At 46.3% G+C, this 22,066-nt stretch overlaps 2 protein-coding genes across 6 annotated transcripts in view; both read right to left on the reverse strand.

Annotated features, from left to right (window-relative positions):
- Positions 1 to 283: 283 nt before the first annotated feature.
- Positions 284 to 13,966, reverse strand: LOC110556382 (complement C1q and tumor necrosis factor-related protein 9). Of its 2 annotated transcripts, XM_021650140.2 has the most exons (4): positions 13,654 to 13,966; positions 9,298 to 9,484; positions 4,721 to 4,783; positions 284 to 1,253 (listed from the first exon to the last, which is right to left on the reverse strand). In XM_021650140.2, the coding sequence occupies exons 2-4, from the start codon at positions 9,461 to 9,463 to the stop codon at positions 484 to 486; spliced, it is 999 nt and encodes a 332-aa protein (XP_021505815.1). In that variant the 5' UTR covers positions 9,464 to 9,484; positions 13,654 to 13,966; the 3' UTR covers positions 284 to 483. The 2 variants fall into 2 exon arrangements, with proteins under 2 accessions (XP_021505815.1, XP_060247067.1); XM_060391084.1 differs by lacking the exon at positions 13,654 to 13,966 and having other exon boundaries at positions 9,298 to 10,820.
- Positions 13,967 to 18,201: 4,235 nt separating this feature from the next.
- Spata13 (spermatogenesis associated 13) overlaps positions 18,202 to 22,066 on the reverse strand; it is a 132,901-nt gene continuing 129,036 nt past the window's right edge. For all 4 annotated transcript variants that reach the window (XM_021650132.2, XM_021650133.2, XM_060391085.1 and 1 more), the window contains one exon: positions 18,202 to 21,753. In XM_021650132.2, coding sequence (XP_021505807.2) covers positions 21,578 to 21,753 — 176 coding nt within the window. In that variant the 3' untranslated portion in view covers positions 18,202 to 21,577. The remainder of the gene's footprint in view (positions 21,754 to 22,066) is intronic.

The following is a 22,066-nucleotide window of genomic DNA, read 5'->3' on the forward strand; positions in this document are numbered from 1 at the left end:
TCTCTGTCTCTCCCTCTGCCTGCTTCTATAAAGTATCCCTCATTCCTCCATAAGATGATTTTTTGTGCTATTCAATAAAATAGAGGGCAAAGCCCTTTGTTGGGGACAGGGATTCATAAGACTGCCTTCAGGAAGACACTGAGTCCAACTCATACAACAGACAGGGAGGGAAGACAGAAGACACAGGGAGCACAAAACTAGACAATTTAAATCTGGACTCACCCCTGGTCAAGTGACACCAAGAGGAAGTGCTTTGATTGCTTGCCTTAATGGAACACAGGTGTGTGGCTGGTGGCTCTTAGTTTATTGTTAACATGTCCAAATGCCTGGATTTGTAGGCTTAACTTCCCACTTCCACATTTTAGGACTGACACAGTAATTAGAGGAATGGATACAGTTGCATCCCACTCTCCAGGCTAGATCTGTGGGCTCCACCCCATCACCAGCAGAGCCCTCTATGAGGTGTGCACCGAGTCCTCTGTGTCAAGAGCTGAACAGAAGGAAGCCGGTGAACGTGGTGTCATCATCCTCGTCTGCAAACAAGCCATTAAACCTCTCTCCTCCTGTCACTTGCATCCACACTTCATCCCCGAGCTTCAGCTCCAGCACAATGCCACCAGAGGCCTGGTCCTCAGAGCTCATGTAACCATCCTTAGTATGCAGGACTTTTGCCCCATTTTTGACCAAAGATACCTGCACATTTCTGGAGAAAACTGTGATGTGGTAGGTGAAGTAATAGATGCCAGCCACGTGGCAAGTGAATTTCCCTGTCGCCACGTTGTAATGGTTCAGTTCATTGTATAGGATCTTATCAAATTTAATGGGTGCATCAGGGGGAGGGAACTTACTGATCACTGTGAGCCCCACGGTGAAAGCACTCTTAGGCACAATGGGAGCCTCACCAACTTTCCCTTTCTCTCCTCGATCACCTTTCCAGCCTCTTATTCCTCGGACTCCTGGCTCCCCCTGGGGACCCACAGGTCCAGCTTCTCCCTTGGGACCTGGTTTGCCAATGGGACCCACTGGGCCAGGTAAGCCCTTGGGACCCAAAAGTCCAGTACTGCCCTTTAGTCCTTCTGGACCAGTGGGGCCCACATCGCCTTTATCTCCCTTCTGCCCCTGAGGGCCAATCTCCCCTGGCAGTCCTTGCTCTCCTATAGGGCCAATGGATCCCTTTGGGCCATGTTTTCCTGGGGATCCTCTGGAGCCTGGGTCACCTTTGATGCCTTTTGCTTCAACTCTTCCATCTGCTCCTGAATAGAGGAAGGAAATGAAGAAGTGGTTGAGGAAATACTCCCTCCTGAGCAATGCTGGGATTTCTGTCATTAAGCAAAGTAGTGCATAGGTTTGAGATCTACTGAGAGTCTGAACATTCACAAACTCCCAAATTCCATGCAGGAATATGCACATGCAAACACGCATATACAACCTTTTTTTTAACTTTGGAGACAGGGTCTCATGTAGCCCAAGATGGCCTCAAAAATCATGATAGCCAAGAATGACTGGATGATCTTGAATCACCCCACCCCCCATGCTTCCTGAGTTCTGGGACTGTAGCTGTATTTGACCACTCCCCTTTTATGCAGTGCTGGGAATAGAACCCAGGGATTCATTCATGCTAAGCAAACACTCTAACAACTAAGCCACAACCCCAGACTCCAAAAGTATTCCTCAGTCAGTGCCAGGGCTCCTATGAGCAATGACAACTGTACCACCAGAGTGACCCAGGTCAACCCAGAAACAAGACCACCCTTGGAGGAAGCTCACATAAGAGAAGGAGCAGATCGATCAGCTCCCTCTATGAGGTGTGCACGGAGTCCTCTGTGTCAAGAGCTAAACAACAGGACCTCAGTCCCAGCGAAGTGACAGCGCCTTGGGGAGTGGACCCAAAGTCGGTGTCCATTGTGGCCCACACGCCTGTCAGCTATCCAGCCTAACCTGCCCTTCCACCTGCTTTTCCTCAGTCTACACAAACACCCCCCACGGCTCACTTCCTCCACCTGTGTTGGGAGGTAACAGCGCTTATGAACACAAAGCCTGGCTTACATGCTAAAATACTACTCTTTCTCCAACTCTGGCACATGTGGACATATTGTACAAGCAAATTACGAGCCTCCATCACTTTTTTTTGCATCTATAGAGCTAGGGCATTAGCAATCTAATTTATAGAACTCCTGTATTTTCATATACATGTCCGACATTTCAGTCATCTCTTTCCCTGTCAGTTACTCCCTACCCTTCAGGTTGCAGTTCATTCTGGGAAGGTACTGGTCACTGAGCTATAACACCAGCCCGGGGCCCCACTCAAGTGACACTTTCTCCCTGAAGTAGGGCCAGATGCACTGAACAAAGTAGAGCCTTCCTCCTTGGTGCTCATTCACTGAGTCAGAGGTCAGCATCCAGGGGCCTGCTGCCCAAATCTGCCCTCCCACCTGATCTTGTACGATCCATAAAGTAAGACTATTTTACATGTGTAGATGGGCAAAAATAACATCCCAACATGGTCTGGTGGCCACAGACCCATCGTCTTAGCCACTCAGGAGGCTGACAAAGAGGACAGCAAGTTCATAGCTTTCCGGATCTACAGAGTGAGCCCCAGGCCAGCCTCAGCAACTTGATTACACTCTGTCTCAAACTAAGAAGTTCAAAAAGAGAGACACTGAGAGGAAGTAAACTGGACACTTAGCCAAAAATGGGACATCTACACCATCCCCTTCAAGACTCGGAAAACATGGGCATGGAAAGAATGGAAAAGCCAGAGAGAGGAGTGAGGAATGTTGTAGCACACTGACTTTCTGTCATGATATGACTGTTGTACTCTTGAACTCCCAGCAGCTGTGATCACCTGTACAAGACTGGCCCCCTCCACACTCTGCCATGGAAAAGAAAGGAGTGCATGGGACCCCACACTTCCCGTGGATGGACATGCAGTCAGCATTTGCTGTGGTGGGGGACACATTCTCTTCAGTAGTTAGCTGTCGGTAAGATCGCCATAAGAGTGTGCTCCTGTAAACACACCCTCACCCAGGCACCTATGAATACTCTAATGGAACTCATCAGTTTACACACACAAGAAAACAGAAAAGATATGAGAGGACAAGCAGCAGCAATGGGACTGGCCAAGAGAGGGTAATGCAATGAATGTGACTGAAACATTATGTACAAGTGTGAAAATATCATAGTGAACTCCATTGTTGTCTATTAATATATGTTAATAAGTGTTTTTTAAAGAAAGCTGTGGCATAGAATTTGCTTAGCATGCATGAAGTTCTAGGTTTAATCCCTAGAACTAGAAAACAAAAACTCCACACTATGCAAAGAGCATGTAAAACACAATCTTTCAGCCACAACTCCCCCAGAACTTGTTTGTATGGCATCTGTAGCTGCCTGTTGGTGCACAGATGCCAGGAGCCAAAGCTATCTACGGAAGCCAAAGCTATCTAGTGAAGACAAAGGTATCTACGGAAGCTAAAGTCAATTAGTAAGCCAAGGCATCTATGGAAGCCAAAGTCAAAGCTATCTAGTGGAAACAAAGGTAGTTACTGAAGCCAAAGCCAAGTAGAGAGCAAAGGTCATTTAGTGGAGACCTAAAGCTATGTAGTGAAAGAGTTATCTAAGACCCTAAATCATGGGTGATGGTTTGTTAGAGCATCCGTAAAATATCTTTAGAAACCATCCTTATGGTATCTTGCAGGTGCAATATTTAACCCATGGAAGCACTTTTCCTATTTCCTGCAGCAGTAGATTACCCTTCCCCCTTTCCTGCCTTCTCCCTATATAAGTTGGGTAAAAATTTCTAATAAACAGAAGCCTTGATCAGACAAACAGACTTGGCTTTCATTCCTGCGTCTCTTGTCCCTCCCCCTCCCCCCATTCCTTCCATTCTCCTACTTTAGGAACCCCGTTGAAGCCCTGAGGGCCGGGGCATATAGACGAATCTCACAGCCCACAAAGCTGAGACTAATTCCCACTTAGACCCTTCTAGAACAAGTGTGCTGATCCCTGCGCAAATGTGTAGCTCTCACAGAGAGAGAACCTATTGGTGGCTGTGGCAGCTGAACTTAATCAACTTGACCACATCTGGAACCAACTAAAACCCAAACAGCTGGCCACACCTGTGAGGGATTTTCTTGACTGGATCATTTGAGGTGTAAAGACCCACCCTAAGTTCGGGCCACACCTTCTGTCATCAGCCCATTGTGAAAGGGGGTGGAAGAAGGGAGCTTTTGCTTTTTGCCTGCTTGTCTTCAAATTCATCTATCCTGTTGCTGGCATTCCTTTGCTGGTGTTAGAATCTACTTCTTATAATTCCAACAAAGACTGAAGATCAGCAACTTTTTAGGAATTCCTCCAGACTCTAGAACCAGATTGGGGCTGTTGAGATGTCTAGGCTCATGGATTGAATGACAGATTCTTTGCCTTTGGGTTGGACAGCCATTGTTGGACTACCCAGAACACAGGTTGTAATCTTCTGTCTCTCTCTGTCTCACTATGTGTCTGTATGTCTGTGTGTCTGTCTGTCTCCCTCTCCCCACCCCCGTGTATATTTATATACATTCATTCTACCAATTCTGTTCCTTTAGAGAACCCAGACTAAAATAGTGGCTCATCCTGGGAGTACCAGACAGGTCAGTCCACAGTACCACTGAACATCTATCTGATGTTAACTCAGCATCGTATTAGAGCGCTGTGTATGGCTGAATGCAAAGCCACTGCTGACCTGGTTCTCCTTTCTCTCCAGGAATTCCATCCTTCCCTGGGCCACCGGGATATCCTGGTTCTCCTAGGTGAAAGGGAAGAAAGCAGACAAGAATTGAGATTCCAATTCCAATGTCCTGGCTATAAATCTCCAGGGATGATTGATACAGGAAGTCTTGGGGTGCCCAAGCCCACTTCTTTTTCCACCCTGCGGTAAAGGTGGTGTTGAGGCCTGTGTTAACTTTTTGCATAACTATAGCCCCTCTGTTGAGACCTACTTTCATCTTTAGCATAACTGAAGCCATTTTGTCTTTGGGTTCCATTTTGATCATAAGGTGAAACTGAGTTCAAGTTCTCAGGCTCTGCATGCCTGATATAAAAATAGCCTTTTACTTACAATTCAGTACTTATTGAATGTTCTGCTTGAATTGTTGATAAATGTATGTTCTACTTAAACAAAACCACAATACCCAGCTATGTTCCTGAACTGGAAAGTCTTAAAGATCCCCTACTCTAAATCCCAGCCAATCAGCTTAAAATGTTTTGGCCAGCTACCTAGGCACAATGTACCTGAAATAGAATTGATTCTTCCTGCTTGCTTATGCTTTAAAATCTCACTCTGAGAACAGCACAGGGTCACAGTCTTGGTTCCCAAATCCAGACTGTGTCCCCAATTAGTCGGACTTTGCTGAGCCTTCAATAAACTTCCATCAATCTGAGTCTAGTGTTCAAATGCACAGTTATTCCTGAACCCTGACAGTAACAACTGTTAGCTGCCAGGGTGTTGAATCATGTAGGATGAGCAGGTTCTAAAATGAGTTGGTAACTGACATCCTGAGCACCCCGGAGCATGAGGTAAGGCAAACTAAGGCACTGAGGGCCATGCTGTAACTTTGCCTCAGGATGAGGATTTGGAAGTGAGCTAAAGATGGGAAGTGCTATGTAAAAGGAACTTTTATTCACCTGTTTCAATTGTCTTGAAGACTTACTGCATCTGTCTGCCAGCCTAGGCATAGTCCTGGGAGCTTCTAGCCTCCATACAATCTAACCTAGCCTAGAATGTTTTTAGCCTCTGAGACTTACTGTTTAACAAGCTCACCCTTTCTTGTTCTTACTGAGCTCTGGGCTGGCTGGTTCAATTCAGCTGTTTTGGCTCAAACTCCTCTCCCAGCTGACCAATTCAATATGGCTTTTCTCTCGGCCTCTGAATTGCTCTGCTTTGCTTCAAACTAATTCCAGCAATCTTTTCTAAACTTTTGGCTCCTTCTCATTCTCTGCCTCATTCCACCTCCAACCTCTCTCTCTGTAAAACTCTCCTGGTAAACTGCCTCATCTCTCTGTGTTGCCCCTTAAGCAGTTTCCCTTTTCTCTCTCGTTTTGTGAGAGTTGGGCACATCCTATTCTGTCAAATCTTCTCTGATTCATCACTTTTTCTGCCACTCAACTAAACAACACTTTCAAACATGGGTGCTCCCCCCCCACAAACTAACTTACCTGCATTGTTTGGGATTAAAGGCATGTACCACCATGCCTGAACCCAAGCTTTTCTTGACCTGAAATGTGCTCTCTACAGGCTGGCTCTGGACTCAGGTCTGCTTGCCTCTGTTTCTTGGATTAAAGACATGTTTGTATTCCAGCTGGACCATAGACAGTCTTTGGATATAATCTCTTGCTAGAGCAGCCATGCTCTAAATTAAAGTTGCTCTACAGTGCTAGATGTATCTCTCATTCTGTTCCCTTTCCACCACTCATTCAAAGAGTGGAACGGAAGGCACACCAGATTCCATGAAACATCAGGGAACTCCATGGTATGACTGTTGGGGAAGGAAAAGCACCATAGGCTGAGGGTGAATGCCACTGGACAAGCTGTGATGGGACACTGAGGTTCTGCTAGCCATACACTAGTCCTAAAGCTGGGAGAGGTCGCCATGTCCCACCTTCACGTGGTGTAAGCAAGGTGAAATGACAAGACTATGGTGACAGAAGAGCTCACTAGGCCACAGGTTTTGTCTCACCCTAATCAGCCAGGACCCCAAGATTTCAACCCTACCATTCTAGTTGGGGGTTGACAAGCATCTGGGACAGCCTTCAGCTCTCTGAATTGGAGAGGGAAACAGACTGATTTGCATCCATCAGAATGCCTGGCATTATGGAAGCTTCCAAGCATCTCCAGGTCCCACTGCTAAAACTAGCCTCCTCTCCTCTGCACTACCCCAAAACCTGAGCCTTCCTACCCCAACTTCTCTTTTCCCAGTCTTAGTTCCCAGTTCTCATTCCATAGCATGTTCTCAAAGCTTTTATGATCATACAGGCCAGAGCATGACCATCTACCTAAATAACTATAGATGTGTGTCACAAACACTGGACTGTATGTTGAGTGTATGAAGCACACAGCACATCTTCAGAGGATGTGCTGAAGCAGGAAAATAAACAGTAGATTTTCCTGCCAAGCAACATGGTTACATCGCTCTCCCAAGAAACAGCACTTTGAATATATATGCATATATATTAGAATATATAGTAGAATATACATCATGGAAAAATACAGAAACAAATGCTTTTGGGATTTTTGTTGTTTGATTTTTTTGTTTTGTTTTGTTTTTGAGACAGGGTCTGTCTATTATGTAGATCTAGCCAGATCTGGAACTCCCTATATAGACCAGGCTGACCTTGAACTCACAGAGATCCACTTGCTTCTGCCTCCTGAGTGCTGGGATTCCAGGTGTGTGCCACTATACCTGGCCCAGAAAACACATGCTTTTGAGAAATCTGTTTTGAAAGAGCTAGGGAGGTAGCTCAACGACAAAGAGGAAGAATGATGATCTGAATTTGAGTCCCCAGCATCCATGTAAAAAGCCAAGCATAGCTGTCCAAGCCTGTAAGGAGGAGTGGAGGTACTTGTGGGGTAAGAACAGGGGGAGCCTGGGGATTTGCCAGCCAGCCAGCTTTGTCAACATGGCAAGCTTCAGGTTCTGCAAAAGACCCTGCCCTCTGTAAAGCTGAGCAGAACAGAGGAATATACCTGAAGATGATGCACACATTCACACATGTGCATGCACACACACCAGAAAGAGGGAGAGAAGAAGGGAGAGAGACAGGGAAACAGAGATAATAGATAGATAGATAGACAGACATATAGATATTGATTTTGAGCCAGGCATAGTGATATATGCCTAGTAATCTTAGTACTCAAGAGGAAATAGAAGCAGGAGGATGAAGAGTTCAAGTTCAACCTTGGGTCACAGCAAGTTTGAGGACAGCCTGGAATATATGAGACACTGTGAAGAAGAGGAGGAGGAAGAGGAGAAGGAGAAAGGAGACAGAGAAGAAGGAATGAGGAAGAGAAAGAAAGAAGGAAGAGGACAAGGAGGAAGAAAAAGAAGGTGGAGGAGGAGAGAGGAGGAAGAAGGAAAAAGAAAGGAGGAAGACAAAGGAGGAGGAGAAGAAAGTGGAAGAGAGAGGGAAGGTTAGGTTGGAGAGATGAGTAAGCAGTTAAGAGCACTTAATACTCTTCAGAGGACCCAGCTTTGACCCCAGATCCCACATGGCAGCTCCCGACCATTGGTAGCTCAGTACTAGATGATTCAATGCCCTCTCTGGCCTCCTCAGGCACTACACACATGTAGTACCTAAACATGAATGCAGACAAAACATCCATACACATAAAATAAAAAATTCAAATGTCTAAAATTGAAAAAGGTTTTTTTTTTTTTTAAAAAAAGGGGGTATAACAACCAAGAAAGATGGAGGACAATTTGCAAAGGGAGAGGTAAACAAATTTGGCATTATATATGTGAGACTGCTCTTGATTTATCTAGTAATCATCTCTCCTCTTCATGTGTACAAAATATTTGATAAGAAACATTAAAACGCAATGTATTCACAAATAAACACAGAGCCAGATATGGTGGTATATGCCTGTGGTCACAAAGCTTGGGAAGCCATATGCTACCCCCTCAGCAGTCACTTTGTTCTCACAGTTATTAGACTGGCCATTGCATACTCACAGTGCTTATGGCCACATACCCTTAACTTTACTTAACACATTTCTCAAACTGTAAGAGCACTGATGCATGATACTTTATTATAATAAAGTATAATACTTAACCCGTTTTTATTATTAATGATCATCTGTTCCTTACCTAGTTTAGAAATTAAGCTTTTATCATAGGTTATGTGTGTATGGGTGGGGTTCTGTGCTTTCTATGGTTGTAGGCATCTGTATGGATGTGCGCCTTTTCTCTGTGGATGGGAGTTATACTGTGCTTATGCATCAGATTGCTCCTCTGGCCTCATAATATAAATGAGGCATCACACTCACAGTATCCCACTCAAATGTCCCATGGCTGCAGAAACACTTGCTGACAGTCATCTCTAGTGGAGGAGAAACCTGCAAGGGCCGGGTATTCTTGGCCTTGGCCTTCCCTCCATTCAGCACCTAGAGTAATAGCATGTAGCATAGAGCAGGTCTTCAAAAAGTGCCTGCAGGGAACCCTAGCAGGTGAGGGCTCAGTGGGCAGGTGGAACAATACCCCAGCGCCAAGTGAGTGGATGAAGGGGGTAAAAAGAAGGCAGTAAGAGGCTGGAAGTGTTGAATACCTGTGTCTCCTTTGTCACCCTTGGCGCCATCTCGTCCATCTCTTCCAGGCAGGCCATTGTGACCCGGATTCCCAGGGATACCAGAGTGCCCTTGCCGGCAGGTGTCCTGGGAGTTTACACTCCTTGCGCATGCACCCATAACCAGCAGAAGCCACCAAATCCTCATGGTCAGACAATAGCGTCTAGACTGAAAGAGGGAGACAGAAATTGAAAGATTTCAATTTGCCGGGTGTAGGAATAGTTGCTGGGCATGGGTGTGACCTCTCATCTCAACAATGGGACAGCCCATGGTCTCTGGGGAGTGGCATGGCCTCTTCTCTCTGCACTGACAAGGCCTGCACTGGATCTCACTGTGTCGGATGGTCAGGGCAGAAACCAGGTAGCCGACAGAGCTGGCGTAGAAGGACCTTGTCATAAAGCCTGGCACAGTGGCACATGCCTGTAATCCCAGCTAAAAAAGAAATCACAAGTTCCAGGTCAGTACAGTACACAGTTATACAACACTATTGTTGTGAAAGAAAAAGAAAAAAGAGAGTCAAGAAAAGAAGGGGGGGGGGGCATTGTCCTTAGGTGGTAATACATGATTGGGTCTGCTTTGAATGGTCAGTAAATGTAGTAGCCAAGTTCTGAGGTCAGAGGACTCTTCCATTCATTGCTTCAATTTGAACAAGCCACTTTTTTTTTTTGAGCCAGAGTAAAAAGTTTTCTTATCCCATGGAGCTAATGCAAAGACCAAATGTGAACACAATCTACCTGAAAAGGCGCACTAAAAATAATAAGGCCCACACAGAATTACCAACCGAGTCAGCAATTCTATTCCTGGAATAGAACAAAAACAACAACAAAACAAGCAAGCAAACAAACAAACAAACAGCAACAAAAACTGAAAGGAGGGGCCTGAACAAGCTCCGTGTTCCTGGCAGCAATGTCCACACAGGCCATGACGGGGGCAGCCCACATGGCCATCAGTGGATGAATGCTTATAGGATTTCTAGTACATAAATACAGTGGAATATCATTTGGCCCCAGAAAGGCAGAGAATACTGGTCCATGTTACAACATGGGTGAACCTTGGGGACATTAGGTGGTGACAATCTGGGACTGAAGAAAAAAATCTGCTGGGACTGCTTATCTGATGTATGCAAAGTGATCCAGCCCATGGAGAAAGCAATATGGCAGGAGCAAGGAGCTGAAGGTGGGGAGGCATTGCTGCTTTTAAATGAAAGATGAAACTTCTGCAGCCGATGATGGTTGCAGATGATGGGAATGTATTGATTGCTACTCAGTCTTACAGTTAAAATGGCTCAGCCACTAAGTATGAATTTCTCTATCTATTTTATCACAATAAAAATAAGAAAGTGTTAAAGAGGAGGATGTGAGTCTGTTGTAGAAACACTGCCTCACACTGTTGGATCTTGGGCCCTGGTCCACTTTATCATCAAGTTATGAGGACCTGAGCTCCGTACCAGCACCGTACATACATACCAAAAATGATGTGGCATTAGCAGCCATGAACCAAACATCTACATTTGGACTGTGGCTACGGCTCAACACTGGAGCACTTGGGTCTCAAAGAATCCTTGGCTTTAACCCCCAGTGCCATGAAACAAACAAACAAAACAAAAAACCAAATTGAGCTTGTTTTTGTGGCTTATTCCTGAGCACAGAACAGGTTGAGACAAGGTGAGATTTGTCTGCAAACTACCTCACAACAGGATGGGCGTGCGAGCCCCTGCAGGGTTTGAGCCTGTGAGATATGGATGAGTGGGATTCCAGATCAGGCTGAGGATCCACGTGAGTGTGCCAAGTGCCACAGCATCTCTCCCCCAGGGCCTGCCTACCAGGCGTTCTGCATCCGGTACAAGGTCTTAGGACCCAAATGCTCACTGGACTGAATTTTCAGCATTACATCCCCCAGTCCCCATGATTGAATATGAAGCAGCAGACCGAGCCATGATGGTTCAATGCCTGGACTATGTGGTGGCCGCTCTTTTAAGATTTAAAGAACAAAATCTCCACCCCTGCAACCAAAGAAGAACACGTACATTAATGCAAGCCACCAGACCCCAGATCTTATGTACTATGGGCAGCAATGTGGATGACCATAAGCTTTTGCAGAGGCAAAAGTCCCTTGAACCCAGTTGTGCCATCTCTAAGACTATTCATAATAAAGCAAAGATTGGTGTGCCAAAGGTAACTGCAGCATTATCTGTTAAGGTGGAAAAGGGCACAAAATGTAATGCCTAAGAATAGACTTAGGGAGTGGAATGGCACCTCAGGGCTGAAAAGCTTATGATGGTCAGTGAAGTATGTAAAAGACACATGAAAGCAGAAGGATGCTGAGTTCAAGATCAGCACGGGTACAGATGAGACCCTGTCTCAAAAGACCCAGCCAAACAAAAAGGAGTAAAATGAGGGCTGGAGGGATGGCTCAGCAGATAGGTTCGTTCACTCGATGCTCTTGCAGAGGTCTAGAGTTCAGCTCTCTGTACCCACAGTGGAGAGCTCACAGCTGCCTATAACTTGGATGTGGGCCCCCTTTTTGGCCCCCTTTTTGGCCTCCGAGGTAATCCACACAACAGTCACATCCATGCACTCATACAACAAGAATAAAGGTTTAAAGAAATTTAAAATGACGTTTAGAAAGACAAAAATATTAGGCACACTATGAAGACATTAATGTATGTATATTATTTAAAAAAACCAGAAATAATCAAACATGTTAATGTATAAAATGGTGAGTTGGCAAGAGGCTTTCCTGTGGGCAAGAGGGAATGTTTTTGTAGTGCTAGTTACACAGTTGTAGCTATTTTTTAATTATTATTTTTAATTGTGTGTGTGTTGAGAACTGAATTCTTCTCCTCATGCTCTTAGCCTCCGGGCCAGCTCGCCTGCCACCTTTGTAGCTAGACACTGCCATCCAAAAGACTGTGCTGCTCTCTGGTGGAAGCTGCTGAGTGTAATGGGCTACAGAAAGTGCTGACATACGCCTTTCATTCCAACAGAGGAGGCAGAGGCAGGCGATCTATGTGAGTTTGAGGCTAGCCTGGTGTACAAAGTGAGTCCAGGATAGCCAAGGCTACACAGAGAAACCCTGTTTTTTTGGGGGGTGGGGGTGGGGACAGTTGTTTCTAGAAGAGGAAACCAGGTGTTTCCCTCTCAGTCAGAAGCTCAGTCCACTTGAGGAAGTTGAGTTTTCTTAGAGCCAAATCCATGAGTTCTCCACAGCGATTCTGCTGCTGCACTCGGGAGCTACTGGTAGATTCTAGGTCGATCCTTCTGTGCTTTACCAATGACCCCCTCATTTCCCTCCCTCCCAGGAAAAGCCAGTTGGGGGTCAGGGGGCTCAATGATCAAGAGCCTCATCTTCAACAGGACCTGTGTTAAGCCCCCAGTACCCCCTCGGCTGCTCACAACCGTCTGTAACTGGAGTTGCAGATGATGTGACGCCCTCTCCTGGCTCCCACACACTTGCGCTTTTATCTTTAAGCCACTTTTGATGCCTCTTCTGATTAATGTTCTCCTGTTCGCAGTCAAGGGTAAGACTATTACCAACATCTCCGGTTCCTTACGTCCCCCCAAACACTTCAGAACCCTTACTCAGCTCCCAAACACTGACATTTAACAGAAACTAGAGGAACCGGAATCTTACTTTTTCCAGACTGGGTTTTTCTATGCAGCTTAGAACTTGCTGTCCTTCTGCCCCAGCATTCGGGGCACCGGGATGGCGGCTGCACTGCACCAGGCGAGCGGAGCTTGGGAGCAGTCTTTTCGGAGGCTCACGAGGGATGACATCCTTCCACACTAAGTATGGAAGTATTTATTTCCCCTATGTATTTGATACAGTGTCAAAGTATGCATCTTTTCTTCAACGTATATTGTTTTTTATAGACTGTATGGATTAGCACAGCCGTAACTATTAAAACACTCATTAAAATGTGTAGCTGATAACCTATACGTTTCTCTAGAAAGGTCTGTTATTCTTGTGCTTTATCCTGTTTTTTACGCCTTCTCACAGCCAGTATTGCAGAATTCTGGCAAATAAAATACTTTGCTTTTCTCTCTTGCCTAGCCTCTCTCCAGCACGTGTGTGTGTGTGTGTGTGTGACACAGTCTCATGGTGTGGGCCAGGCTGTCTGGCCTGGAATTTACTCTGTAGCCCAAGCCTGCTGTGTCGGCCTCTCCAGTGGGACATATTAAGTATGAACTACCACACTTGGTTTGTTCTTCAGGAAAAAAAAAATCAGAAGCAGATTACCTCCACCCTTACCTAGAGCTTTATATACACCACACCTGGCTACCTCAGAACCCAGGTGCCTTCAGCTGAATGTGAAAAAAATCCTTTAGTGCACTTACCTGATCCCTGGAGTTGCAGTCTGGATACAGGCACTGTGTGAATAGGGAACCCACACACTGTAAATAAAATCATGCCTTCCTGCCACAGGACTCCCAAGTGGATATGGCTGCAAAATAGCAGGAAGGGGAGGGGACGGAGGGAGGCAAAAGACGTCTTGGACACACTTCAAAACTCACAGCTGCACTGGGGTTGGGTAACATCTCTTCAGAGCACACCTTGGGTGTGGAAAACTTTGTTCCTTCTCTGTCCTTTGAGAGGACTCCAGAAGTTCCAGCAGGTAGAATGTGGAAGAAGAGATCCTCACTGCAAGTCTCTTTCCTTAAAGCGAACTTTCCTCATTGGCACTGAGTCCATTTGTTGGGCAACAGGTATAAAAATGACAATATGGGCTGGAGAGATGGCTCAGAGGTTAAGAACACCGCTCTTCCAGAGGTCCTGAGTTCAATTTCCAGCAAACACATGGTGGCTCACAACCATCTATAAGGGATCTGATGCCCTCTTCTGGCATGTAGGTGTACATGCAGATAGAGCACTCTACATTAGATAGAGATAGATAGATAGATAGATAGATAGATAGATAGATAGATAGATATAGATACATACATAGATAGATACATAGATAGATGGATGGATGGATGGGCCAATGTGACAGTAACTGGGTGGGCTTTGCATTACAGACCATTAGGATCACCTTCGTTTACTTAGAACTTTCAAATGATTACAGTTACTGTTGTCTGTACCTTTCATGAAGGACAAAATTAAATTCAAGGGATTCAGCCACTTGTTCCCATCCAGGTCTCTGCAGAATCCTGCAAGACACTTTTTTTTTTTCGAGACAAGGTTTCTCTGTGTAGCCTTGGCTGTCTTAGAACTCACTTTTGTAGACCAGTCTGGCCTCAAACTCTGTGGTCTGCCTGCCTCTGCCTATGTGAGTGCTGGGATTAAAGGCATGTGCTACCATGCCTGACTTGTAGGGCATTCTTGCTAGCCAGAAGAAAAAGTTCCTCATGTGTGCTTTTGGGGGTAGTGTGTTCATGAGTGATACAGTGTTCTGCCTGCCTGTATGCCTGCAGGCCAGAAGAGAGTGCCAGATCTCATTATATAGATGGCTAGGAGCCACAGGTGGCTGTGTAGTTGCTGGCAATTGAACTTAGGACCTTGGGAAGAACACCAAGTGCTCTTGATCTCTGAGCCATCTCTCCAGGCCCTGCACTTGCAACTTTTAAAGCTCTACATAAAGAGCTGGCACTCTTAGTGACATTGCTCTGTCCTTTAAGCATACCAAACTGTCAAATAAACTTATTTTCTCCAGTTTAGCTCAGTGGTAGAGCGCTTGACTAGCAAGCACAGGCCCTGGGTTCAGTCCTCAGCTTAAAAAAAAAAAGTTAGGGACAGCTGGCACACACTTTTCCTCCCCCACGGTTTCTCTGTGTAGCCTTGGCTGTCCTGGACTCACATTATGTAGACCAGGCTGGCCTCGAACTCACATCGATCCACCTGCCTCAGCCTCCCTGAGAGCTGGGCTTAAAGGTGTGTGCTACTGTGCCCTGCCGAGGCACAGAGGCATAGAGAGCTTTAATCCCAGCACTCAGGAGGTAGGGGCAGGTGGATCTCTGTGAATTTGAGGCTACCTTGATCTACAGGGCTTGTTCCAGGACAGCCAGGGTTATACCGAGAGGCTTTCTGGAAAAACCAGAAAAAAACAATTCTTTTCTCCATAAAAGGAACCCAGGAAGTTTGTTTGAATTTCTGCTCATGGTCATTGATGTGTGGACACAGTGATTAAACCACTGAGATTAGAGGTGTGTAAGAGAGAACCCACAGAAGCATGTGCAAGAGTCTAAAGAAAGAAAAAGAGGCCGATGGGCCACGGCCAGGCCTAGAGAAGCAGGAGTGGAAAAACTATGCTGGGTTATAAGGACAAGTAGCTTAGGGGAGGGAAACCTGTGGCCTGGAACAGCTTGGGAGTTTAGAGTAGAGGAGGGGGTGAGAAGGCAAGGAGGCCAGTGTGTGCTTTGAAGTGTGTAAAAGGTACAAGTGGTTAGGGACTGACGGACCTGTAAGCACAGATATATGCTATGGGAAGCAGCCCTCCCAGCAGGCAGGAAACCCCTTTTACGGGTTCCTGAGGAGTGCTGCCCCTTCTACAGCTCAGCCTGAGCTGAGCAAACACAGTTTTGGGACTATCGGCTACTTTGGGGGGAGGGGAGAAATTGAGTTTCCTTTGAACTTGACAATTGCTCTTCTCTTCCAGGAACTTTCATGTTTCAGCATTTGGTGTTCTGGATGTTATAAGTTACCCCGCCCCAAATCCTTCAAACATCTGTGTAGTTTAAACCAGGCACAGAGCCCTTCCCCCACCGCCAGCCCTCCAAGAAGTGCTCTGCAGCTCTGTCGTGGGTCTGATTCCTCTTCGGCTTCTGAGAAATGTCAAAACATTGATGCAAAAGCCCAACAGTTTCAAGAGCATAAAAAAAAAAAATACTATCTTGTTTGATATTAGTGGCCTGGGGATGGGGTGTGCAGGTACTGGGAAGGCTCACCTTAGCAAGCTAACCACACCCCATGTGCCCTTCTCTGGCCAGCTGGCAGCCCCAACAACCATACTCAGCAGGAGATGGGATTGAACTTTGGGACTTGTCAGCATCCATTAAGCTAGATGGCATCCAATGAGTGAGGTCTGGCTTCTTTAGGCCAAGTCCCATCATGGGTGGGTAGTCCAGCCAGTCCTTAGAGGGACTTCTGTGGCCACTCAGCTTCAGACTGCCACAGGTCCCTCTGGTCCCCTGGTAACCCTGGCAGGTGGAATCCTCTCCAGCTGTATTCCTAGCCCCATCCTCTCTTCCAAGTTAGCAGGAACCTCCCTCCCCTTCCCCAAGGCCTGCCGGGATCACTGTAGAGCCTGCTAGGCTGTCTCCCTGGGCACCTCTCTGCCGTGGATTTGGAGTTTCTCTTCACTGCAACCTATGTAGTCAATACTGTACACAGAGGTGGTCATGAGCTCTTTAGCTACATAAGGGAGTATCACATGCCATCAGGGACACAGGGTTCTGGTCATTTTTTAAAATCCACTTCCACAGGGACCACATGCAGCTCACTGCTTTAGCTGATCCCTGTGTGCTTACCCACAGAACTCTTAGGAGGTGGGTCCAGGCCTGCATGTTTGTTACGTGCTCTTCAGGTCCTAGGACGGAGCCCTGTCCCTATCTCACATCTCCAGTGCTACTGATGCCAGCTGAGCCTCATCCTATTTCTTTATGGCTCTCCCGGCCTCGTTCCTCTCTTCTGTGCATACCTCAGACAACTTCCTTCCTTCCTTCTTTTCTTCATTCTTTATTCCTTACCTCTCTTTCTTTTGAATCTTGGTCTTTGAAAATTTCATACGTGTATATAAAGTCCGTTTTAAAAGGTTTCTTTATTATTTTATGTGTGTGTGCCTACATGAGTTTCTTTGCATACTCCATTCTTGTGTTTGGTGCCCGAAGAGGCCAGAAGAGTGTATAAGATGCCCTGAAGCTGGATTTACAGATGGTTGCAAGTGACTGTGAGTTCTTAGAATAGGACTTAGGTCTTCTGCAAGAGCAGCAAATGCTCTTAATTGCTGAGACATCTCTCTAGCCCCAACAATTTCATACATATATATAAAATATCACAGTAATATTTTCTCCTAACTTTCCCTCCTGCTTTTCTAGAACAAAGTACTGAAGCCTTCTATGCCCTTCTGTGCATGGTGCCACCCTGAGCCACCCTTTATACCCTGTGTTGTCACTGTCACTCTTTCACCCAGTGAAGCCCATGGAGGAGTGAGGATATAAAGGGAAAGACAACGCTAGGAGCAAACAGAAAGCAAGAGGCAGCTTTGGCAACCCTTTTCTGGTTAGTCACAGCAAACAATGGGTTGTTTACTGGGATTTTCTGAGCTTACTAAGGAGAGAAGGAAACTCTTATTCACTCCACACCCTGGGTGAGGGAGGCAAAGGCTGCAGGTTCACCTCCCAGTGAGGGGTCTTGCCAGCAGCTCTGATGACCCAGAGGCAGAGAGACCTGGCTACCCATATTCCATCACTACAACAGATTTGGCCTTCCTGGGCTGGGCTGTTACTTAGTGGTAAAGGGCCTGCTTGACCTTGGGAGTGGGGGGTGGGGCAGTTCCTGGTACATCTCCAAACCCACAAAGGGGTAACAAAAAACACCCACACTGTCATGATCCCTCTCCCCACCTAGAGCTTTTCTCCAACGCTTGTCCAGCGATTTCCTCCCACCCATCAGGAATGAATCTTTAGGGCAAGAAAGAACCTGTTAAGTTCCAGCATCTGCTGCCTTTAAGAAAATTTTTCTTGGGCTTCTTGGGACAGTCTCAGATAGCTTGGGTTGATCTGGAACTCTTTATTGTTCCAGAGAAAACCTCCACCTCCCAAGTGCTATCACACCCAGTTTTACTCAGTCCTGAGAATCAAACCCAGGGCTCTGTGCACACCCCAGCCCTGCCTCTTTCTGTGTAATGTTTCTACCTTACTTTACTATGGAGACACATCACTAGAACCAACTTGGCAAATTAATTTTAATATACAGATACAAAATGACAAGAGATTCACAGCATTTACAAGAAATCGAGTAACAGTATTTTAAAAACAACAAAAACCCTTCATTCAGCAAAAATGCACGTCTTGTACATAGGTCCTATTTCAGGGTTGAAGCTAACCCAGCAGTCCAGGAGCAGCCCTTGGCTTACACAGGTGACAGCACCCCAATGTGGATTAGTTATCATCAGAAGCATAGCCAAGAAGACCGGCAAGTCACACACAGTGGGCACCAATACATACCTCCAAAAGGAACCAATTTATTAAATTATAGAAGCGGCTCAAAGTACTTCCTAAATATAATTGGCAATGCCTAGGAGAACAGTAAAGGCTACAAAATAAAGTACACGGGATGGCTAAGCACATTTACATTCATTATACAAGCTGCCCACCCCCCTCCAAAACTAACTAGAAGCTTCTACTTATGTTTGTCCTAAATCTTTCAAACTCCCCTTTCCCTGGATCCTGAGAAGAGACTGTATTAGCGGGCACCTCTGTGCCCAGTACCCTGGCTATCAGCTGCTGAAAGGCATTGACTTAGATTTCTTGGCCTGAAGACACTTCTGTTTTTCCTGTTTGTGATGAAGCCTTAATGTGGAAGCCATGCTCTGGCTCCAGGAAACTCTGGCTGGAAAACAGGACTGACCTGTGCTGAGAAATATCAGTAATCCAGGCACAGATTTCCACATGCTGTGTCGCTGGCACTTATCAGGGACTTGCGCTGTGAACTGAATTTTGAATTAAATACACTCTTGTTTTCTATGTAACAGCAGCAACTCAGGGCGTGGAACCAGCGTTCAATGGATTGGACAGCAAAAGGCACAGTATTCAGAAATGGCATTCCCTAGCAGTGGCGATTCTCACTTGCAGAAGCAGATCTACCATGTGGAGACAACAACCAGAACACATGACGACGGCAGCTAAGGTTCACGAGAGCCCCAACTAGCTGTCTGTCACCCTACTTTACTTTTGGGGACAGAGCCTGGAATGTCCTCTCTTTTTCCAGACATTCAAGTATTGTCTGTGATCACGTTCCACCTACCACGTGGTGACTATACACTACAGTATACACTGAACCACGAGGCTGCCTCAGCCATGGCAACAGAGCCGGCAAATTAAACACCAAAAACAGAACAAATGAAAGCCATCAACAACCTACATAACCAATATTTTTTGGGCCCACTGGGGGCGGGGGGAGGTTTGTTTGCAAGCATCAGACAGAATTCAGGCAGGAGGCTCTTTGTTGCTTCTCCTCTTTCAAAGTAGAGAAGAAGCCTTAAATCAAGAAGGAAGTTTGGAGAGCTGAAAATAAAGTACTAAACATCTTCCACTTTCTTTACAACTCAGGAATTTGGTAATAAAATGTATACAGACATACAGATATTTACAAAGTCATCATATCTTTTAAAAACACGTTAGTTTTCAAAACCACCCAGAAATTCCAAGTGAGATTCACCCAGACAGACATTTGATCAAACACTTCTCAGGCTGTATAAAATTGCCTAGGGCCAGCCCAGGTCTTGAAAATGACTTGATATAAACACATCCTTATGTCCATAATTGTTAGGAAGTCAGTGGAGGTAGGTGGGAACCGGAAGTTAGGGCAGCTGGGAAATAAATTGACTAGTCACATACTTAATGTATTATTTCTTCACTGTCATTACCTGTAACAGCAAATGAAGTCTACAATGAGACTGACCCAAGTTGAATCCTCAGTGAAAATAAACAGGACCAAAAGATTCTTCACTTCCTTAAAGCAACTCTCATGTTAACAACACAACTGTTGAAACTGCTGTACATATACACTGGGGCAAAGTACACTAAGAATGGTTTCCAAAATATATTCCACTTTATAGGAAAAACAAACTACCAACCAAAACCCAACCAAAACCTCAGTTATATAAATGCAGCTGAAGTTGAGCCCCCCTTTCCCCCTCATACACACACACACACACACACACACAAACACACACAAACACACACAAACACACACACACTCTGCATGCTCTGTGCACTGAATGACTTCATAGCACACAAAAACAACCATGGGCCACTGACCCCAATCCCCAGCAGTGCTGCCTCTAAGTGACCATGCCAAGGACGCCCAGCAGGGTTAAAGCTAATCCCAGGTCCAGGATCAAGGTCATCGGTTGTGAGGCCACCTGTTTCAGGCATAGCTATGGGGACGGGGTGGAGGAACTATGCTGGCGGACCCACACCTTCATCGCTCACTCTGGAGACTTGTTTGTCAAGCAAGAGCTGACAAGAGGGGAGAACCTTGTAAGAACAGGACACGAGAGCGAGCTTGTCCAAAGCAAAGCACATGCTGTGAAGCAGGACTCCTGGCCAGCCCCCTGTGTAGATTAAAATGCAGAACCAGTCTTCCTTTCAAATTAAAAGGCATTTTCATCAAACTCCACAATGTCAGCAGAGAAAGGTTACTCTGCAGGTGTCAGCCCGTGTGGCCTCTGTTAAGAGACAGCTCTCTCAGAGCTAAGGAGTCATCAAAATGAGACTCTCCAGTTGGCACAGCCATGCACTACTGTTTCGGGCTCATGTGACAGACATGGCTCCATTTCCCCAAGAAGCAGGATGTTTTTTGCCCCTAGTTTTCTCTATGGATGTCTGGGACTTGACTGTCTCAATGGGGAAGGCACTGCAAATGGCTGCTGAAGACGCCCACGTGCACAGAATTTTCCCACCATCACTTCTGTGAATGGCAGTTTCCTAGGCTGTGATGAGTGAGCAAGACATGACCTCTGCTTTAAGAGGCAAGAGGGACAAATCAGGAGGACGTGATTATCCCCACACTGCCAGCAAGATGAGGCCTACACTCTTGCTTGGCACCTGCTACACCTTGGAAAACTGTGGGCACCGGCTCTAGCTGCTTCATTGTCTTCTCCAGGCCTGACCTGAACCAGATCGTCCCACAGCTGCCAACTCCTTCCAGTCACCCCTGATGAAGCACAGAAGGCTTTCTTAATGCAGTTGCTCCTGAGGGACTGAAAGGCTCCTCGTACTGTATGGAATTTCAGCAGGAGTGTTGACTGTTAGTGGCAAACTCACAAGGCCACTGAGTCGGCAGCCCCATGTCCCTATATCCTGGCCACCTGAGAGTGCGCCTTGGCTTCCAGTGTGGGACAGAGCAGTGCTTCATGGCCTTCTTCCTTTCATGGGGGCACCGGGGTCTCTCAAGATAGAGATGAATCTAACTCCTTCACCCTTTCACTGATCCCCAAAAGAAGAGTTCAGCACTGAGCAAGACGCCGGGCCTGGACAGCACACTGAAGAGACAAAACTGGTCTTCCTGCCCATGGTACCTCAGTTGCGCTCTAGATAAGGCTCACTTCCGGAAGGGGGTGAGTTTGTGGAAGGTGTGCCAGAATAGTGAGGGCTTCCTCTTGGGTTCAGCCAGGGCGAAGACCTGCTGCTGTGGGATGCTGGTGGGCACAGTGATGTGACGCTGGTGAAGAGGGGGCAGGCTCTGGTGGGGTGGGGCCGCAGGGCAGCTGCTGTAGCCTAACACAGGAAGGACAAAAGAATAGACTAGTCACTGGAAAGCCACACTGGGACGGAGGTCAATGAAGAACCAGGCTCCTGGTGTGATGGGAGGCACTTTCTAACCCCAGGCCTGGAGCCAGCAGTCCCTTGGCACAAAAGCTACTCCACACTTTACTGTCCATGAGTATTGGGAGTGGAATTCTTTGATCTCTCTGTGTCTGGATTCCCTAGTCTCTAAAATGGGCATGACAGTGCCAGGGTGTTGTAAGAATACATGAGGTAACATTCATTGGCACTATATACCCTGGGGGGACGATGAGTGTGAGCACTG

Source organism: Meriones unguiculatus, chromosome 9 (assembly GCF_030254825.1).
Source record: "Meriones unguiculatus strain TT.TT164.6M chromosome 9, Bangor_MerUng_6.1, whole genome shotgun sequence".
Lineage (NCBI taxonomy): Eukaryota > Metazoa > Chordata > Mammalia > Rodentia > Muridae > Meriones > Meriones unguiculatus.

What these genes read in the sequence shown, in the direction of transcription:
- LOC110556382 (XM_021650140.2), bottom strand. Translation starts at nt 9,463, where the DNA reads ATGAGGATTTGGTGGCTTCTGCTGGTTATGGGTGCATGCGCAAGGAGT. An exon ending in GGGTGACAAAGGAGACACAG is followed by an intron (nt 4,784 to 9,297) that starts GTATTCAACACT and finishes CCTTTCACCTAG; the next exon opens with GAGAACCAGGATATCCCGGT. An exon ending in TGGAGAGAAAGGAGAACCAG is followed by an intron (nt 1,254 to 4,720) that starts GTCAGCAGTGGC and finishes TCCTCTATTCAG; the next exon opens with GAGCAGATGGAAGAGTTGAA.